The sequence below is a fragment of the Halichoerus grypus genome, chromosome 13 (genome assembly GCF_964656455.1).
Source record: "Halichoerus grypus chromosome 13, mHalGry1.hap1.1, whole genome shotgun sequence".
In the NCBI taxonomy this organism is placed as follows: Eukaryota; Metazoa; Chordata; class Mammalia; order Carnivora; family Phocidae; genus Halichoerus; species Halichoerus grypus.
The window spans coordinates 92355710-92372515 of NC_135724.1; the positions used below are offsets into that span (position 1 = coordinate 92355710).

A 16806-nucleotide genomic window follows, 5' to 3' on the forward strand; every position below is an offset into this window, starting at 1 on the left:
CCTCTCTGAGGAGGGTCCCCCGAGGAGCTAAGGCCAGAGACGCTGGCGGGACGTGGGAATCCGCTCGGCGCTCCAGGACCGGGCGGCCGTGGGGTTCACCGGGCACTTAGGTATCTATTCTGTTCCTTCGTCATTCATTCATTCACTCACTCACTCACTCATTCATTCATTCATTCATTCATTCATTCTGAAAATACTTATCAAGTGCCCCCTGTCCCAGATACTGGCCAGGGCCCTCAGGGGAGAGAAGATGGGGTCTCTGGGTCATGAGATTCCCTGGCTAGTAGGAAGGATAGTCTCAGGTACAGAGACGCTAAAGCAGAAGAACCAACCGATCAACCAGAATCGTTTTTGGGAGAGATGAGGAAGAGCCCCCGCGCAGGCTGGCCGGCTGGGCGCGAGAGCTGCTTGGGCTGGAGCGGGCAGGAGCGAGCTCCTGGACACACAGATTGCTCCTCTCCAGATCCTCGGCACCACGCAGCGTTCTGCGGTTTTCTGCTCGCTCCCACCGGAGCGCCCGCGCCGGCGTTCCCAGGACTGTCTTGTTCCCTGTGGCACCTTCACTGCTTAGAGCAGCATCCAGCGTGTAGCAGGTGCTCAGTAAATCGTGCTGCATGTAAGGAACACTAGGGAAGTGACGCACCTGGGCAGCTTGGATGAACCCCACCACATAGGGGGCTGTTTCCAAGGAAATCCTCCAGTCAGCCCAGCGTCTCGCGACTCCTCCTCGTCCCAGGATAAAACTGAGGCATCTGGCTGCACATAGATCTGTGTTAATCCCCTTACCTTCCCTCTCCTTTGAAGCCAGATGCCAGAAAGAAGAGCAAAGATCGGGGAGGGAAGAAGTAATTCTAAAAAGCTAAACTTTCCATGTGACCATCTAAAAGATCTCATTTTCCTTCGACTGCTCTCAGGTAATCTCTTTTGTAAGCGCGGCGTTATCACGAGAAACCGTCAGAACAGTTGTGTGCATGCGCGTGTGTGTGTTGTTCTTGTGGTTTTAACATAATGACGTTGAATGTATTCGTATTTTAGAAATATCAATATCGATAGTTATTTTTAACGTAATTGTTTTAGCATAACTGGTATGCTACTTCTGTCATAATTGTGAGATAATGCTGTCTATGTACTATCCATTCTTCCCTCCTCTTTCTTTACTTATTAATTTGCTGGAGGTGGCAATGTACCCAGTTAAAAATAATCACCTTTCCAGATCCCCTCGCAGCTGCATAATTATGAACCAATATTGGCAAGAAGTTATAAGCAGAAGTGTACTGGGAGAGTCTTCCAGGAAAGCCAATTAAAAGAAAGAAAAAGAAAAAGCCAATATCATGTAATACACTCGCCTGGCAGAGATATTTTTCCCTTCCTACTTTTTCCTCTCTGGAACTCAGATGCAATGGCTGGATGGGTAGCAACGTTCTTGCGACCATGAGTATGAAGGCCTGCATTAGAGATGGGGATCCTGGGTCCTTAATGAATCTGTGGGGCCAGGGAATAAAGTCCTGGGTAGTGTTTCTGGAAAACTCCGTGGGAAAATAATCAGCAAAATGTAATTCAGACCAGTCCTTGTGGTTACGTGTTTGTTTGTTTTGGTATAAATGACATTGTTCTGCAACCCGATTGTCGCCCCATGCTGTGTCCTGGAGAGGTTCCCGCACCAGTCCCTGCAGTTGTCCTGTTCAGCTACTGGCTCATCATAGTTGAAATGAACGGACAGTGGTGCTGAGCACCTGCCATGTGGCAGGCACCACTCCGGGTGCCTTGCATCGTCACTGCTCTAATCTTCTGACGGTCCCTTGAGGTGTGTGCTGGTATTGAGTGCATTATATGGATGGGAACACTGAGGCACAGACGAGCTAAGTAAGCAGCTGACCCTCACAGCCAGGAAGAGGCAAGGCCAGGATTGGAACCGGGTGAGCTGGCCCCAAGCTGGCCTCTTGACTGGGCCCCTTCCTCTGCTCTGGTTCTTCACAGGTTCTGTTCTGTGGCCCCTGTGTGTAAACCCCCCACCCTAAGCATTTACATCATTTCCGATTTGGGACAATTATGGAAAGTGTTGCAGTGGACCCATTGGGCCTGTCTGCCTGGGCCCATGGACGGGAGTGTCCCTGGGGTAGCTCTTGACCAGGAGGAGTCTCAGATCCACGGAAGGAGCATCGTACGCCCCAGCAGGTGCCAACACGGTGCCCTCCAGACTAGCAGCAGCTGCTCATGCTCGTGAGGTGGCCGCCCCTTTCTCCCCCCTAAACCCTGCCCCGGGAGCGAGCGCCCAGTAGCCCAGGGTGGGTCTCTGCCCCTTCCCCCCAGCACCCTGGGTCTCCCCTCTACTCTGTGGGGCATGCTCGGCTGTTCTTCCCCCTTCGGCATCAGCCCTTTGTCCTACTCGGGAGAGAGGAAGGTCTGCGTGGGGTTTTGCTGTCCCTTTCCAAAATCCTCCACTCTCTTTCTCTTGTTCATGGCTCATTAAGTTTGTGCCTTTCCAAAGGGGAGGGTGCATCCTTCCAGAGCCATCACAGACAGCAATGGCGTCCAGCACCCGGCTCTAGCTGGACGCCGGGGCAGGGAGGCGGGGAGGTGTCCCTACGCTACAGGGACTTCGACGAGGACAATGCTGAGTGGATGTCGGTCCTTGTCACTGTGGTACGCTGAAGCAACAGCAGTGTAGCCTGCTCGCGACCCCAGCATCCCCACCCTGTGCAGACACCTCCACCGAGACGTGGGTCCCGACCGTAGCCCCCCAGCACAGTCCACTTGCATCATCGTTCCTCCCTTCTGTGGCCGCTCCCTGTCCTCAGCTTGCAGTCCACTGAGCCTGATAAACGTGGCTTACTTTCCTGTATGTTTCCCATGGAAGCAGGCAGCCCAGGACACAGAAAAGGCTCTCAGTTAATGTTTGTTCAATGAAGAGCGTGCCTCGTAATATCCCCCAGTGGATTTTTTTGGGAGATTAGTGTTAAGACCAAGATTGATGTCTTGTCCCTGAAATACTAAATGAGAACATTTCTCATGAGCCTACTGGGCTCATCAATAAAGAACAGGAAGCTGAGTATCAGTTAGCTCAAAGGAAGCCCATCTCGGACTGGTGTAAGCCATAAAGGGAAAACTCCAAAGACCATCCAGCTTCAGGTACTGCTGGATCCAGGGGCTCCATCGCTCAACCATTCTTTCCTCAATGTGAACCTGACTTTCAAGCTGGAATTCAGCATCTCTGGACTGATGCAGTGCTTAGAATAGTACTCTCAGGGGCGCCTGGGTGGCTCAGTCATTAAGCATCTGCCTTCGGCTCAGGTCATGATCCCAGGGTCCTGAGATCAAGCCCCACATCGGGCTCTCTGGTCAGCAGGAAGCCTGCTTCTCCCTCTCCCACTCCCCCTGCTTGTGTTCCCTTTCTCACTGTCTCTCTCTCTGTCAAATAAATAAAATCTTTAAAAAAAAAAAAAAGAATAGTACTCTCACCATTCTTTTAAATATTTTATTTTAACAAGCTCTGGTACTCTAATTCCGTATTCCCAAGCAGGATAGCATAAAGGTGAGCACATGGGTCTTGAGTTCATATCCTGATTCTGGGATTCCTAGCTGTGTGACCTTGGGTAAGATATTTAACCTCTCTGGGCCTCCATCTCCTTAGGTATAAAATGGGGTGCAAGAGTATGGAAGACACGGGGCCAATTAAAGTTTTAAAGGAGTACATGATAGGAGAGGTAGGAAATGAGCTCCCGGACCCACAGGCTGTTGATCGTTGGGGCTATTCTTTTCATCCTTCTGGGTTGTGATAATGCATGTTTCATGAGGCCAAGATTTCATCTTCTGTTTTAGGGAATTTTTTTCTCTTTGACTTTTAAGAATTCTCCGTTATACATTCTCCATTCTCCTCGGGAGGCTCTGTGCAAACATTCTCTTTCACAAGAGAAAAGTTAAAGACTGTATAATGAAAGAGAAAATCGCTTTCATCTTCTGGTGTATTCTTTCTTTCTTTCTTTCTTTCTTTCTTTCTTTCTTTCTTTCTTTCTTTTTTTTATTTACTTCGCCATCAGGAAAGCATTTTCTACTTTGTGTCCTAAGACTTCTCATTAATATAATCATCCTAAATACTGGTGTAACCAAACAAAACTACAGATGCTAACTAGCAGGCAAATGGGACTCATATGTGGGGAAAAATGGGATGGCTCAATGGGATAGAGAAGAGTTGGTTTTTTTTTTTTTTAATTATCTGTAATTAGTGGGAAAGAAAATATGTGGACTATATTAAAAATAAGCTCTTTCTTTTTGAGGAAAAAGACCCTCATAAAGAACGGGAATGCTGTTCCCTTTTATTGGCATGAATTGAGATAATTGGAACTCTCAGGATTAATGTAAGGTTCCATCATAAATAATACCACCATCTGCGATAAATAGATGCCTTTCTCTCTGAATAGACACAGCTAAATATCCTCAAACCATAAGCTATATGAGCAGCAAATGCACCGATTTAAATTCTGCTATAAAGGCTTATATTATGCAACTCTAAATCCCTTCTGATGTTTGATCAATTTTTTTTTTTTTTGCTTCAATTTCTAAGCTATTTTGGAGGCATAGTAAACACCGTGTTTACATTTCAGATCAATGAGCTAAACCTGGTGTATAATTCACATTGTAAAGGGCCCTGAAGAAAACACCAAGAAAGCTATCATCTGCATGAAACAACTCTTAGAATGGCTTCGTCCGTATTGGAGGTCAGCAAACGGTAGCTCTCACACCAGATCCAGCCCCCTGCCTATTTTTGGATGGCCCACAAAGGGAGAATGTGTTTACATTTGTAAATGGTTGAGAAACATTTTTTTTAAACAATAATATTTCCGACATGGGAGAATTCTATGAAATGCCACTTTTAGTGTCCATCAATAGTTTTATGGGCACAGGGGCACAGTTGCTTGTTTACATTGGTCTCTGGCTGCTTTCATGATAAAACCAACAGCAGGGCTGAGTGGCCCATAAAGCCTAAAATATTTACTATCTAGACCTTGGCGGAAAAAGCATACTCATCTCTTCTTTAGATGATGTGCAAAGCCAATAAGCTCTATTTGGACACAGCCAATGTGTATCATTTTAGAAGATTTTGGCTGAAAGAAAACAACGATGCACGATGGCCGTCCATTGGTCAACCTAATGGGAAGTGTGATGGGGAAACAAGATGCAGAGTGTGTCCATGCAGTGTTCCCTCTTTGTTGTCAAGACCCACTCCCACATTCCTCTGCTGTGTCTGCCATTGCTGACTGTCTCTGGGGTTCTCACCATAGTTCTGGCGTGGATGACAGCATTAATGTGGTGATCTGGTCCCTCATTTGCCTTTGGAGAGAAAGGCATTTGCTTCCCTGGTTCTCTTAGGTGTGAGGGCACTTCTTTCCCAGAAGCCCCAGCAAACCCCTCTTCATCACTCATTGGTCCCCACTGGCCCAGGACATGGCTCCCCAACCTCAGTACTGTTGGCCTTTGGGGCCAGATGATTCTGTGTTGTGGGGCTGTCCTGTGCATGAAAGATATTGAGCAGTATCTCTGGCCTCTACCCACGAGATGGCAGTAACATCCCCCACACCAACCATGGCAATCAAAAATGTCCCCAGACATTGCCAGATGCCACCCCCCCATTGGCAAAAGCACCCCTTATTTGAGAACCACTGATGTAGACCGGTGCATAACTGAACACGTTGCTGGAAACAGGTTTGGAATTACCCATTTGGTTTAAATCAGGGATTTATGGCAAATACGGCATCATGGGCTTTATCCGGCCCCTCACCTGTTTTTGTGTGGCTCACAGCTAAGAATGGTTTTCACATTATAGATGGCTATGTAAGTACCCAAGTAGTATTGATTTTGCCTCTTAGCCTGCAAAACCCAAAATAGTTACTATATGGCCCTTTAAAAGAATTTTTGCCAACCCCTGGATTAGGCCAATGGTCTCAACCCTTACCATTATACAACATAAAATTAAATTTGTAAACTTTTTAAAAAAGATTTATTTATTATTTATTAGAGAGAGAAAGAGCATGGTGGGGAGGGGCAGAGGGAGAGGGAGAGAGAATCCCAAGCAGGCTCCCTACTGAGTGGGGAGCCTGTCATGGGGCTCGATCTCAGGACCCTGAGATCACGACCTGAGCCAAACTCAAGATTCGGATGCTCAACTGACTGAGCCACCCAGGTGCCCCTAAATTTGTAACCTTACAACCTATCTACATATATAACTAAAAATAAATCTGCATAGTGCCCTGTCATAGACAGGAAAAATATGAGCAGAGTAATCTGTAATAAAATAATATCTTAAAACGTGTACTGGAAGACCGGATGTTAGTAGTCAGATATTAGCCCTGTGTCCAGAATCCCCGTGCATGGGTCAGCCATGAATTCTGACTGGTGTGGACAAGTTTGGACAACTTGCATTCACAAACAGATTGGGCATGGCCGATGACATTTTCCAAAAGGATCAACACTTTCTCACTAAAGTTTTATCAAATCGAAGTACAATTTCGCCCTGGTAGTTGCAACATTGGAAAATGCGCCCTATACGAAATCCCTGCCCCTTGCTCACTGTTTCTGTAACCGTTGGAGATAGCTTGTTGGCTTGGGTACTTAGAGGAGGTTTCTCACTCTTGTGAATATTCAGGGGGACCCCCAGACCTCTGCACCAGCCCGGGCTACTTGTGTGTCGCGTGGGACTGTCTCACGCCCTGCAGGACGTCTAGCAGAGCGGGACCCCGCTGTCTACATGCTCGTGGGATCCTCCCTCCGACTCTTGTGATAACCAGAAATGCCTCCAAGGTCCCCCAAATGCCGTGTGTGCTGGGCTGAAGAGTCCCTGCCCCAACGGCCAACACCTACTGATACGTTACTTTATATGGCCAAAGGGACTTGGCGGGTGTGATTAATTTAAGGATTTGAGATGGGATTTATTGATTTTTCTCTTTTAAAAAAGTTTTTATTTTATATATTTACTTAAAAATGTCTAATTTAAATTCAATTAATTAACATATAATGTATTGTTAGTTTCAGAGGTAGAGGTCAGTGATTCATCAGTTACATGTAACACCCAGTGCTTATTCCATCACGTGCCCTCCTTCATGCCCATCCCCCAGTGACGCCATCTCCCCACCTCCCACCCCTCCAGCAACCTTCAGTTTGTTTGCTAGAGTTAAGAGTCGCTTATGGTTTGTCTCCCTCTCTGATTTCATCTTGTTTTATTTTTCCCTCCCTTCCTCTATGCTCTTTTGTTTTTGTTTCTTAAATTCCATATATCAGTGAGATCATATGATAATTGTCTTTCTCTGATTGACTTATTTCGCTTAGCATAATACCCTCTAGTTCCATCCATGTCGATGTAAATGGTAAGTATTCATCCTTTCTGATGGCTGAGTAATATTCCATTGTGTATACGAAACTCATCTTCTTTATCCATTCATCTGTTGATGGACATCTGGGCTCTTTCCACAGTCTGGCTATTGTGGACATTGCTGCTATGAACACTGGGGTGCATGTGCCCCTTCGGATCCCTACATTTGTATCTTTGGGGTAAATACCCAGTAGTGCAATTGCTGGGTCGTAGGGTAGCTCTGTTTTCAACATTTTGAGGAACCTCCGTACTGTTTTCCAGAGTGGCTGCACCAGCTTGCATTCCCACCAACAGTGTAGGAGGGTTCCCCTTTCTCCGCATCCCCGCCAACATCTGTCGTTTCCTGCCTTGTTCATTTCAGCCCTTCTGACTGGTGTGAGGTGGTTTGAGCTGGGATTTAATCACCAGCATCCCTGTGAGAGGGAGACGGGAGGTCAGAGCGAACAGAAGCTGTGGGCTGCTGGCTTTGAGGAGGGAGGAAGGGAAACAAGGACTGCAGGTGCTCTCAAAAGGGGAACAGCAAAGAAACATTCTCTCCTGAACTCACCACAAAGAACGCAGCCCTGCCCACACCTTCATTTCAGACTTTTGACCCGCAGAACTATAAGAAAATATTTTCCATTGTTTTAAGCTACTAAGTTTGTGTCATTTATTCCAGGAGCAATGGGAAACTAATACAGCAGTTCTCCGGGGAGCGCCTCCCTTAAGGGAACCCCAGCTTGAGCTCTGGAACCCCCGCGGACCTGGGGTCCAAGCCACACCCAGGGACATGGGGGGCGGAGGGATCAGCCACATAGCTACCACACTCTTTGCCAGACTCGACTTCAGGAAATATAAATTCAGGCGGTTAAAACACCGCACTTTAGATTTATGGCTCTCCCTAGTAAATATTTCCCTCGTGGGTGCATACCCAGGGCACTGTTCTCATGCTGATAGGGTCTGAGATTCCAGGTGGTTTCGAGAATTTGTCTCTGAAAGGCCTAAGTCTTTTGCTCTGCTGGGGCTGGGGTAGCGATTAAGCCACACCTGAGGATGATTATGGAGTTTTTCCCGAAAAAGGGGGGTGTCCCCCCAGCAGCTCAGAGGGGGAGATAAGTACCTGCTCTTTTAGAGGAGAGTGTCTGTTCCAAAATTGCAAACCACACTATGTAATTTCAGCAAAGGATATTCAGGGGCTTGTTCAGAAGAGGCATTGAAATAAAATAATCCATTTATCAAGGTGCCTTTTGTTTCAAGAAAAAAGAAACAATGCGCCATATTTAGCAGAGAGAGACATTCTGTGTCTGGAGAATGTTAATAAATCACCAACCGGGAGAGGGGGAGGAAACCTCAGAATACTTGAGCCGACTCATATTTCAAGTAAGCGGCGGTAACTTGGAAGGAAAATCCCATCAGGGTTTTCCTTGAGGTGAATGGAGGCTGGCCTTTTCCCGTGGGGAGGGGGCTGGTGTCTGATACCAGGTGGGTCAGTGGGAGGCATCCGTGGCCCCGTGGCCCCCCAGACTCGTGGAAGGGCCCGCCCGCTGCTCTTGGTGCCTGAATCTTTTCTCATACAGATGTTGCCCGATCCTTTGCACATCTCTGTGGCCTTGAAAACTTTCTACTCTAACTTATCAGCATGACTGGAACAATGGTGATAGTAATCATACTAAGAAGGGTAATAATATAATAGCAACAGCACCCTTCCCAGCGCTCGGGCACCTTCTATCCAGGGGTACTTTGCTTATTGCCTTCTGTGACTTGGTGGTGATATGATTCCCTTTATAGAAATGAGGTTGCCAAAGGTCAGAAGTTTAAGGTATTTGCAAAAAGACCCACGAAACAACAACAACAAAATCTTTATCTAGTACATTGTGGAGCAGGGATTCTTTGGGTTTTGTCTGACGTCAGGAAGGCCCTTAACCCACAAGGATACCTTTCCTCTCCCTGGGTGGAAGAGGGTTTGGCCCAAATCTTTCCTCTATCTCATTTGTACCTTGGATGAACCACGAACACCTTGCACGTGAATCGGGTTAGATCAGGCTTCCTCATCCTCAGCTCCACCGACATTTAGGACTGGACACTGTTTGTGGCGGGGGCCGGTCCTGTTAGCATCACTGGGTTCCGGCCTCTAGATGCCGGGAGCTCCCCCAGCCCCCAGCTGTGAGAACCAGAAATGTTTCCAGGCGTTACCAGGTGTCTCTCGGGGGCAAAAATCGCCCTTAGTTGAGGACCCTTTGCACAGCCTGAGACGATACCACTCATGCATTTGGGTGATTCCAGTGATTTTTTTTTTTTTACTTAGAGTTCAAATACACTGACTTTTCTAGGTGTTTGCTTTCCTGTTTGTAAAATGAGCAGATATCTGCACCTTTTTTTTTTTTTTTTTAAATCTCTCAGACAATGCTTTAAAATCAAACATGAGGATGTAGAACCAAATCCAGTGCAAACTCCTCCCCTCTGGATAGTCTTTGAAGGGCCCGTGCGCCGTGGTGTTTGTTTTTACATTCTCCAGTTGAAGAGGAAAGCAGGACCTTGCGTTTTTACCACGCACCCTACGGGCACCCACGTCTTACTGCCATCAGAGCCAACTCTGGCCCCCTCCCACGCTCCTAGACCGACCTCCTCACATGCTGAGGCCCCGAGCCTCTCCTGGAGGGATCCCCTGCTCAGGCCCCCTCCTGGGGTCCTCTCTCCAGCCTGGCCAACCCACACATCCCAGCCCAGAGAGAACCAGCTCCGAAGAACCTGCCCCCGTCAACACATCCACAAGTGAGCATCATGATGAAGGTGACGCGTCATGCGGGCTGAAAGGGTCATTTCTCACCCCTGCGGTATTCTATCTGGGTGCTAAGTGACACGGACTTCTGTGTTCGCTATCTCAGAATCTCAAAAACTCAATTTCCGGCCGCAGCTCTGCCGCAGAGTTCTCTGATGAACACCTGACGGAGGGCACGGTATCCCCAGCACTGACAGGGGACACAGATAAAGAAAATGGATAAACAGGGAGGCAGACAGCAAATGAGTGTGCCGTCTACAGGGAGCCCAGATAAGAAGGTGTGTCTGTCAACGGCCCCCCTGTTCCCTCTCCCGTGGCCTTAGGAAACCAGCATCGGACTTTTCCAGGGTTATTTCAGATCGATAAAAATTACCGAATAATCCTATCTTTCTGGGAGACGGTGTGAGCAGATGCACCAGAATGAGAGGGTGGATATTTGTCTGTGCTCACTGGGTCCCAGCAGCCAGGAGATGGTTCCCTGGCAATCAGCAGATAAAGTGTCAGGAAAGAAATACAAGGACGGCTGGTAATCACCTCTGCTTCCTTCCTCCCCTGGATCAGGGCTCCCCAGAGTGTGAGATGAGTTGAGGTGATCAACAGAGTCACGGCGTGGGAGGGTGCAGATGGGCACAGGTCCTGGGGGAGCCGTTCTCATGAGCGTACATGGGGTTGGTGTTTGAGGTGCATGGACATGGGGTGAAGCCACCCGAGTCTCACAAATGAGAAAGCGATTCCCTTTTCAATTGTTTGAATTATTCTAATTTCATCATGCGGGAAAGTCTCATTTTGGTGTCACTGTATCTTGAACACCTTACACTCAGTAACCTCCCCATTTAACAAAGAAATGGCAAATGTCAGGCTCAGAGCCATAGACTGGCAACAATTTGGATCATGGGATCCTGTGTTGTTATTTATACGAGGATTATCTAAATGCATGTATTCACTAATTCACTGGTATTTGATTAAGTATTTACTTTAATAAAGTATTAGTTATTGATAAAAATCATTGTTTAGCAATGCATAAATATCTGGCTGATGTCATGAGAGTACTCTCTGAATGTCTGAGTTTAGGAGACATTGTCTGGAGCATTGTGTGTGGAGGGAGATGTTCCTGGCAGTCATGAGAATGCATATGCTCAAGAAATTCTCGTTTTTTGAAGATTTTCTTTTTTTTAGAGCAGTTTTAGATTCACAGCAAAATTGAGAGGAAGGTACAGAGAGTTCCCATGTACCCAAAGTCCGTGGTTTACATTAGGGTTCACTCTTGGTGTTGTACGCTCTGTGGGTTTGGACAAATGTATAAAGACACGTGTCCACTGTTGCGGTGTTGTGCAGAGTATTTTCACTGCCCTTCAATTTCTCTGTGCGGTATTCACTGGCCGAAGTAAATCACACGGCCAGCATAGATTCAAGGAGGTCAATAGGCACTTCCTCTTGAAGGGAGGGTTGCAGGGCCACATGCAAAAGTGTAGATACAAAAGGAGAATTGGAGCTGTTTTTAATTGTTCTACACAGCTTTTGTTATATCCCATGTATCTGACTCTTTCTACCTATTTATCTGTCTGTTTACCTATGCACCCATCCATCCCCCCATCCAACCATCCATCCCCCCATCCAACCATCCATCCCCCATCCAACCATCCTTCTATCCACCCTTCTGTCCATCCATCCATCCATCCGTCCACCCACCCACCCTTCTAACCATCCATCCATCCACCTATCCATCCATCCATCCATCCATCCATCCACCTATCCATCCATCCATCCATCCATCCATCCATCCATCCATCCATCCATCTATCCGTCCATCCATCCATCCATCCATGGAAACTAAAACTCCCAGAAGGTAAGAACTTGCTCAAGAACCCATGATGGCTGAGTAGATCAACCCTCAATGCCTCCATGACCAACCTTCATGCCCTTAACCACCATACTAGACCCACTTTCTTCACTATGTTTGTCTCTTCTTGCTCACGTTAAATCTCTCATGAACTGGAAAACCAGAACTGGGGTCAGCAGGAAGGTAAGATCAAGGCACCTTTATCTCCATGAGAGGGAGCAGGAGCGACCTACTTAAATAATGGTGAAAGGAGACAGTTGGACAGCAGGCCCACTCCAGCTTTATTTTATAGAAAACAAACTCAGCATTTACTAAAAAATAAGAGATTCATATTTTAGGCTTTTGGGGGGGGAACCCAAAAAAAGTAGAAAAAGGGAATCCCTACACACAGAGAGAGTGAAGAACGAGGAGAAAGCTTGTTGGCAGTGCTTCCTGTGACAGGGGTGTGTCCTGCCCTGCCCCTGCAGATCCTTCAGAGAGCCCATCCCCCACCCCCCGTCTCTGTCCCCAAACGAATCAGTCTCTAAATCTCCACACTTCGCGATTTAAGAGCCTTTTTGGAGAGGGATGGGTACAGTAGAACAAAACATCTGATGTGGCGATTTAGTTTGGTTTTTACAAAATATTGTAAGTCGCTTAAATAATCCACGGCCTTTTTAAGGACATGGAACCAGTACTCTTCTGGGATGTTCTACTCTGGTGGGGCCTTTTGAGGGCGATTTCACCTGGTTCTGGAACGAGAGGGTTAAAATGGAAGTGCAGACACATCCCTCAAAGAGAGAGGGGCCAGCACCCTTGCTCCTGGGGGCCTCAGAACAAAGCCTCTGGTGGAGAACAAGGGGGGATGCTGTTTCTTTGAAAAGCCGTCTTGAAAACCCAAGCCCTCTTGGCTGCGGCAACACCCGAGGCAGCTTTGATCTGCTAGCCAGCATCCCTGCCGAGGAGAAGGATTAGGGGAGCTTCCAGAGGAGAGAGGCGCAGGTCGCCCATATGCTGGATGGGCCGCACCTGCTGTCTTCAGAGGACGGCCAGCAGGGGCGTGTGGAGCGGCTGGAGGAGAGAGAACTTTCTGCTCTCTCCCTGTATGAACGGGGGCCCATTTGCGTTTCTGGGCTGGTTTTCAAAAACAAGGGCATGGCCGTGGGCTTTGGGGGGCTTTGCAAAGTCAGCCACCGGGCACATTAACCTCTTTGTCCTGTGCGTGTAGCGAGTGCTTAGTGAGCCGTCCACAGTGTAAGAGGAAGCCATGGGGGATCTTTAGAGAGGAGAACCTTTGGGCGGCAAGGAGCCTGCTGGTTGTACGGCTGTCCACGTCTGTGATGGACAGAGGAGGGCAGAAAGGCAGGGGTGATGCTCTTGCCCATCGCGACGCTGAGCTCCAGCCCCCAGGGTGGGACGGCTTACCAGGCTGCGGATTCCAGTCAGAGCTTTCCAACTCAGATGCACCTGCCAGTTACAAGCAGGTAACTGAACTGCTGAGTGACTTCTCCCCTCGTTCCCAGGTGGGCATAACGCCCAATGTTGCCAGGTCCTCCCATGTGTAAAGAGAAGCTGGAGACGCAGATGCTTCCCGTCTTTGTTCAAGATGGTTCCCATTCTCAGCGATCTTCTAAAATACTGTGGGCCAAAGAGAGCCCATCCCCAGGCTGGGTTGCATGCCACAAGCCAGCAGTTTGTAGTATTTCCCAGTGCACCATGTTTCCCTTTGACTTTATGAATTTGTTGTTATGCGAAAGATTTTAAAAAATTTTTGCATAGGGAAGTTTATCACTTTTTTAAAATTGCATTTGGATTTTGAGTCATAATTAGAAAGCTTTCCCTACACCCAGTTCATGAAGGCGTTCATCCGTTGTCTTCTTTTAGTACTGGAAAAATTTTATTTCCTTATGTCTACATCACTGATTCACTTGACGTTTATTCTTGTGTATGGTGTGAGGTATGAATCTAATTGTATCTTTTTTTTTTTAATTGTATCTTTTGTTTCAAGTGTCTAGCCATTTGTCCTAGAGCCATATATGAAAAAGTCTCTCTTTGCCTCATGACTTGGCTGCTGTCTTTATCACATGCTAAATTTCCAGGCGTACGTGAGTTTATTTACGGACTCATCCATTCCATTGGTTTGTTTTTCTATTCATGTACCCGTGTCATTAAATATGCTTTAAACTCATGCAAATTATTAATAAACATCCCAACTCCACACTCATGGGTATCTTGCCAGCTTTCTGCTCAGTGACATTATGAAATCGTCACTGTTCGACCATTCCTAACGTGCAAAAATCTACATTTCGTTGGCTTCAACCTAATACAAGTATATAATTTGCAGAGCATATAGTCCTCTACTGGCTGATCCCAGGAGTACCGTGGAAATTCTAGCCAAGTGGGCTTCGGAACGTTCTCCTCATTTCTAAATTGCTTACAGACCTACTGTCCAAGGAGTCCAGCGGTAACCCCATCTGTCTTTTTCTTTTCTTTCTTTGCCCCCTGCAGTGATAGAGGGCCGAGGGGTCACAGACAACGTGCCGCGGTTCTCCTCGCTGCCGCCCTTCCTGCCTGTGAGCTACCACATCCTCGGAGCAGAGACCTCCTTCTTCCTGAAGGAGACCAACCAGGACGTCATGCGCAACTCCAGCCTGCACACCAGGGTGGAGTCCTTCTTCACATACAAGGCCAAGAGGCCCCCGGTACTCAACGCTAGCTACGGGCCCTTCTCCGTGCAGAAGGTCGTGCCTCTGGAACTGATGGTCACTTCGAACTTTCTAGGTCCAACCAGTAAATTCGGTCTCAACTGGAAACTGAAGGCGCACATCCTGCGGGACAAGGTGTACCTGAGCCGGCCCAAGGTTCAGGTGCTGTTCCACGTGCTGGGCCGGGACTGGGCGGCGCAGAGCCCCGGCGAGAGGCTGCCCTGCCTGCGCGTGTTCGCCTTCCGCGAGACCCGGGAGGTGCGGGCCGGCTGCCGGCTGCAGGGGGCCCTGGGGCTGTGCGTGGCCGAGCTGGACCTGCTGGCCGCCTGGTTCGGGCCCCCCAGCGTGGTGGCCGGGAGGAAGAAGGCGCCCGGGCCGCCCGAGGGGAGCCCCGTGGAGCTCTACTACTCCGTGCAGCCGGGGGACGCGCGCGGGGACTGTGCGGCCGGCGACGTCCGGAAGGGCAACGCCATCCGGCCGGGGAAGGACGGGAAGGACGGGCTGGACGAGGCCGTGCCCCACCTGCAGAGGATCGGTGCTGTCAGCCTCTATCGGGTCCAGGACACTGCCCAGCTCAGCGAGCTGCGTTTGGACAGCAACGTGGTCATCTGGCTGCCCTCCCGGCCAGTCAAACAAGGAGACGTGGTCACTGCCTATGTCACCATGGCCAGCAATTCCACCGTGGACCTCTTCATCCTGAGGTAGGTGCCCAGGGTGGCCCCGGGCAGTCTTGTGTGTGCTTCCTGTGAGGTGGGGCTGGACGCCTGGGGTTTCGCTACCTTCAGGGACCCTCTGGCTTCACAGTGAAGCCAAATTCTGCACTCGGCAGCGCCTCTTACATCATGGATTAGGGGACGGGGGAAGGGGGCCAGAAACCGAATCCAAAAGAAGCAAGGGTAAAGGAATCACGTCTTTTGACCTTGAGTTGTCATCAAACTTGGAGAAGGATGTGATTTTTCTCTAGCTTTGAATTCTTTTGTAGATACACAGATACTTGTTGCATGAATGAGAGTATATTTTTGCAGAGCCCAAGAAGAGACATGGGGTTTATGATATTTATGATATTTTTACTTTGGGTGTATGTGTGAAAAAAGGCAAGGCTGCATGCACCCTTTAAAAAAATTTTTTGGTGAGGTTCAGTGTTGCCAAGTCGGGGCTGTGGGAACCTCAGTTCCTGAGCACAGCGTAGCTGTGATTAAAGGAGTCTGCCCAACAGAGAATTATTGCGCAGAGGTATTCCATCTCCTAAAAAAAGAAAGAACAGAAAATAAATTGAAACAACAGAATAACCCACCTGCCGTCACCACTGCTGGCTCAGCAGATTTCGTGAGTTCTAATAGGGCTACTGTGTCACTGCATGATGCTTCTGAGGTCGGTCAGGGAGCATCTGCTCTCCGAAGATTATCAATACCGCAGAAAAGCCACTTACGGCAAATCCTCTTAAAATGTGGACCAGGATTTCATAATAATGAGAAAATATTTGAGATTTGTTTAAAAGATAAAGATGATAAAAATTGTGGGTTTTTTTTTTTTTCTATTCTAGTGAAAAAGGACGTAGGTCATAATTACGGCTCTTCCTTGGTTCTTTTTTAAAATAAAATTAATCGCATGTTGAATGAGTTGCTTGGGAAAATACCTGCAAAATAGAATGATAGCATTTTATAGCGTATTTCTTTTTGTTTTAAGTTTTCTCGTATAATGTTAAGAATGGTCGTTTTTAAAAGCTTTGTTTGTGTTTGTTTTCACAAAATGCACTCCAAGTGTTTCTCAAGGCATTTCTTCATCCTTCAGATCTGAATAATGCTCTTCTAGAATGTCTATCTGTTCATCATCCTTGTCATGTTTTCTTTCAACTTTTAAGTGGGCTCATTTGACCAGATCCTCCCTTGCCGGTGTGTTCTGGATAGGATTGAGAACTTCTACATCATGATCAGTGATGGTATGAAATCCTCCATCGTTCACAAGAGACAAAGTTTGCCCTGCGGGGGTTCCCGTTATGTCCATACTCTCAGCCTCAGCGCCCAGCCAGGCACCTGCTGAGTGTGGGAGGAGGGTTGCCCCTCCCCGTCAGGGCACCAGTGGCTTGGTGGAAGTGTCCGCCTTTTAACTGGGGCCAGGAAAGCAAATGTTTAGATAGGAGGATCTGGGTTTTGCTTCCTCC

At 47.9% G+C, this 16806-nt stretch overlaps 1 protein-coding gene across 1 annotated transcript in view; it reads left to right on the plus strand.

Annotated features, from left to right (window-relative positions):
* Positions 1–16806, plus strand: part of TMEM132C (transmembrane protein 132C) — a 312335-nt gene that overhangs the window by 94163 nt on the left and 201366 nt on the right. The window contains exon 2 of the mRNA XM_036107603.2: positions 14449–15346. Coding sequence (XP_035963496.2) covers positions 14449–15346 — 898 coding nt within the window. The remainder of the gene's footprint in view (positions 1–14448; positions 15347–16806) is intronic.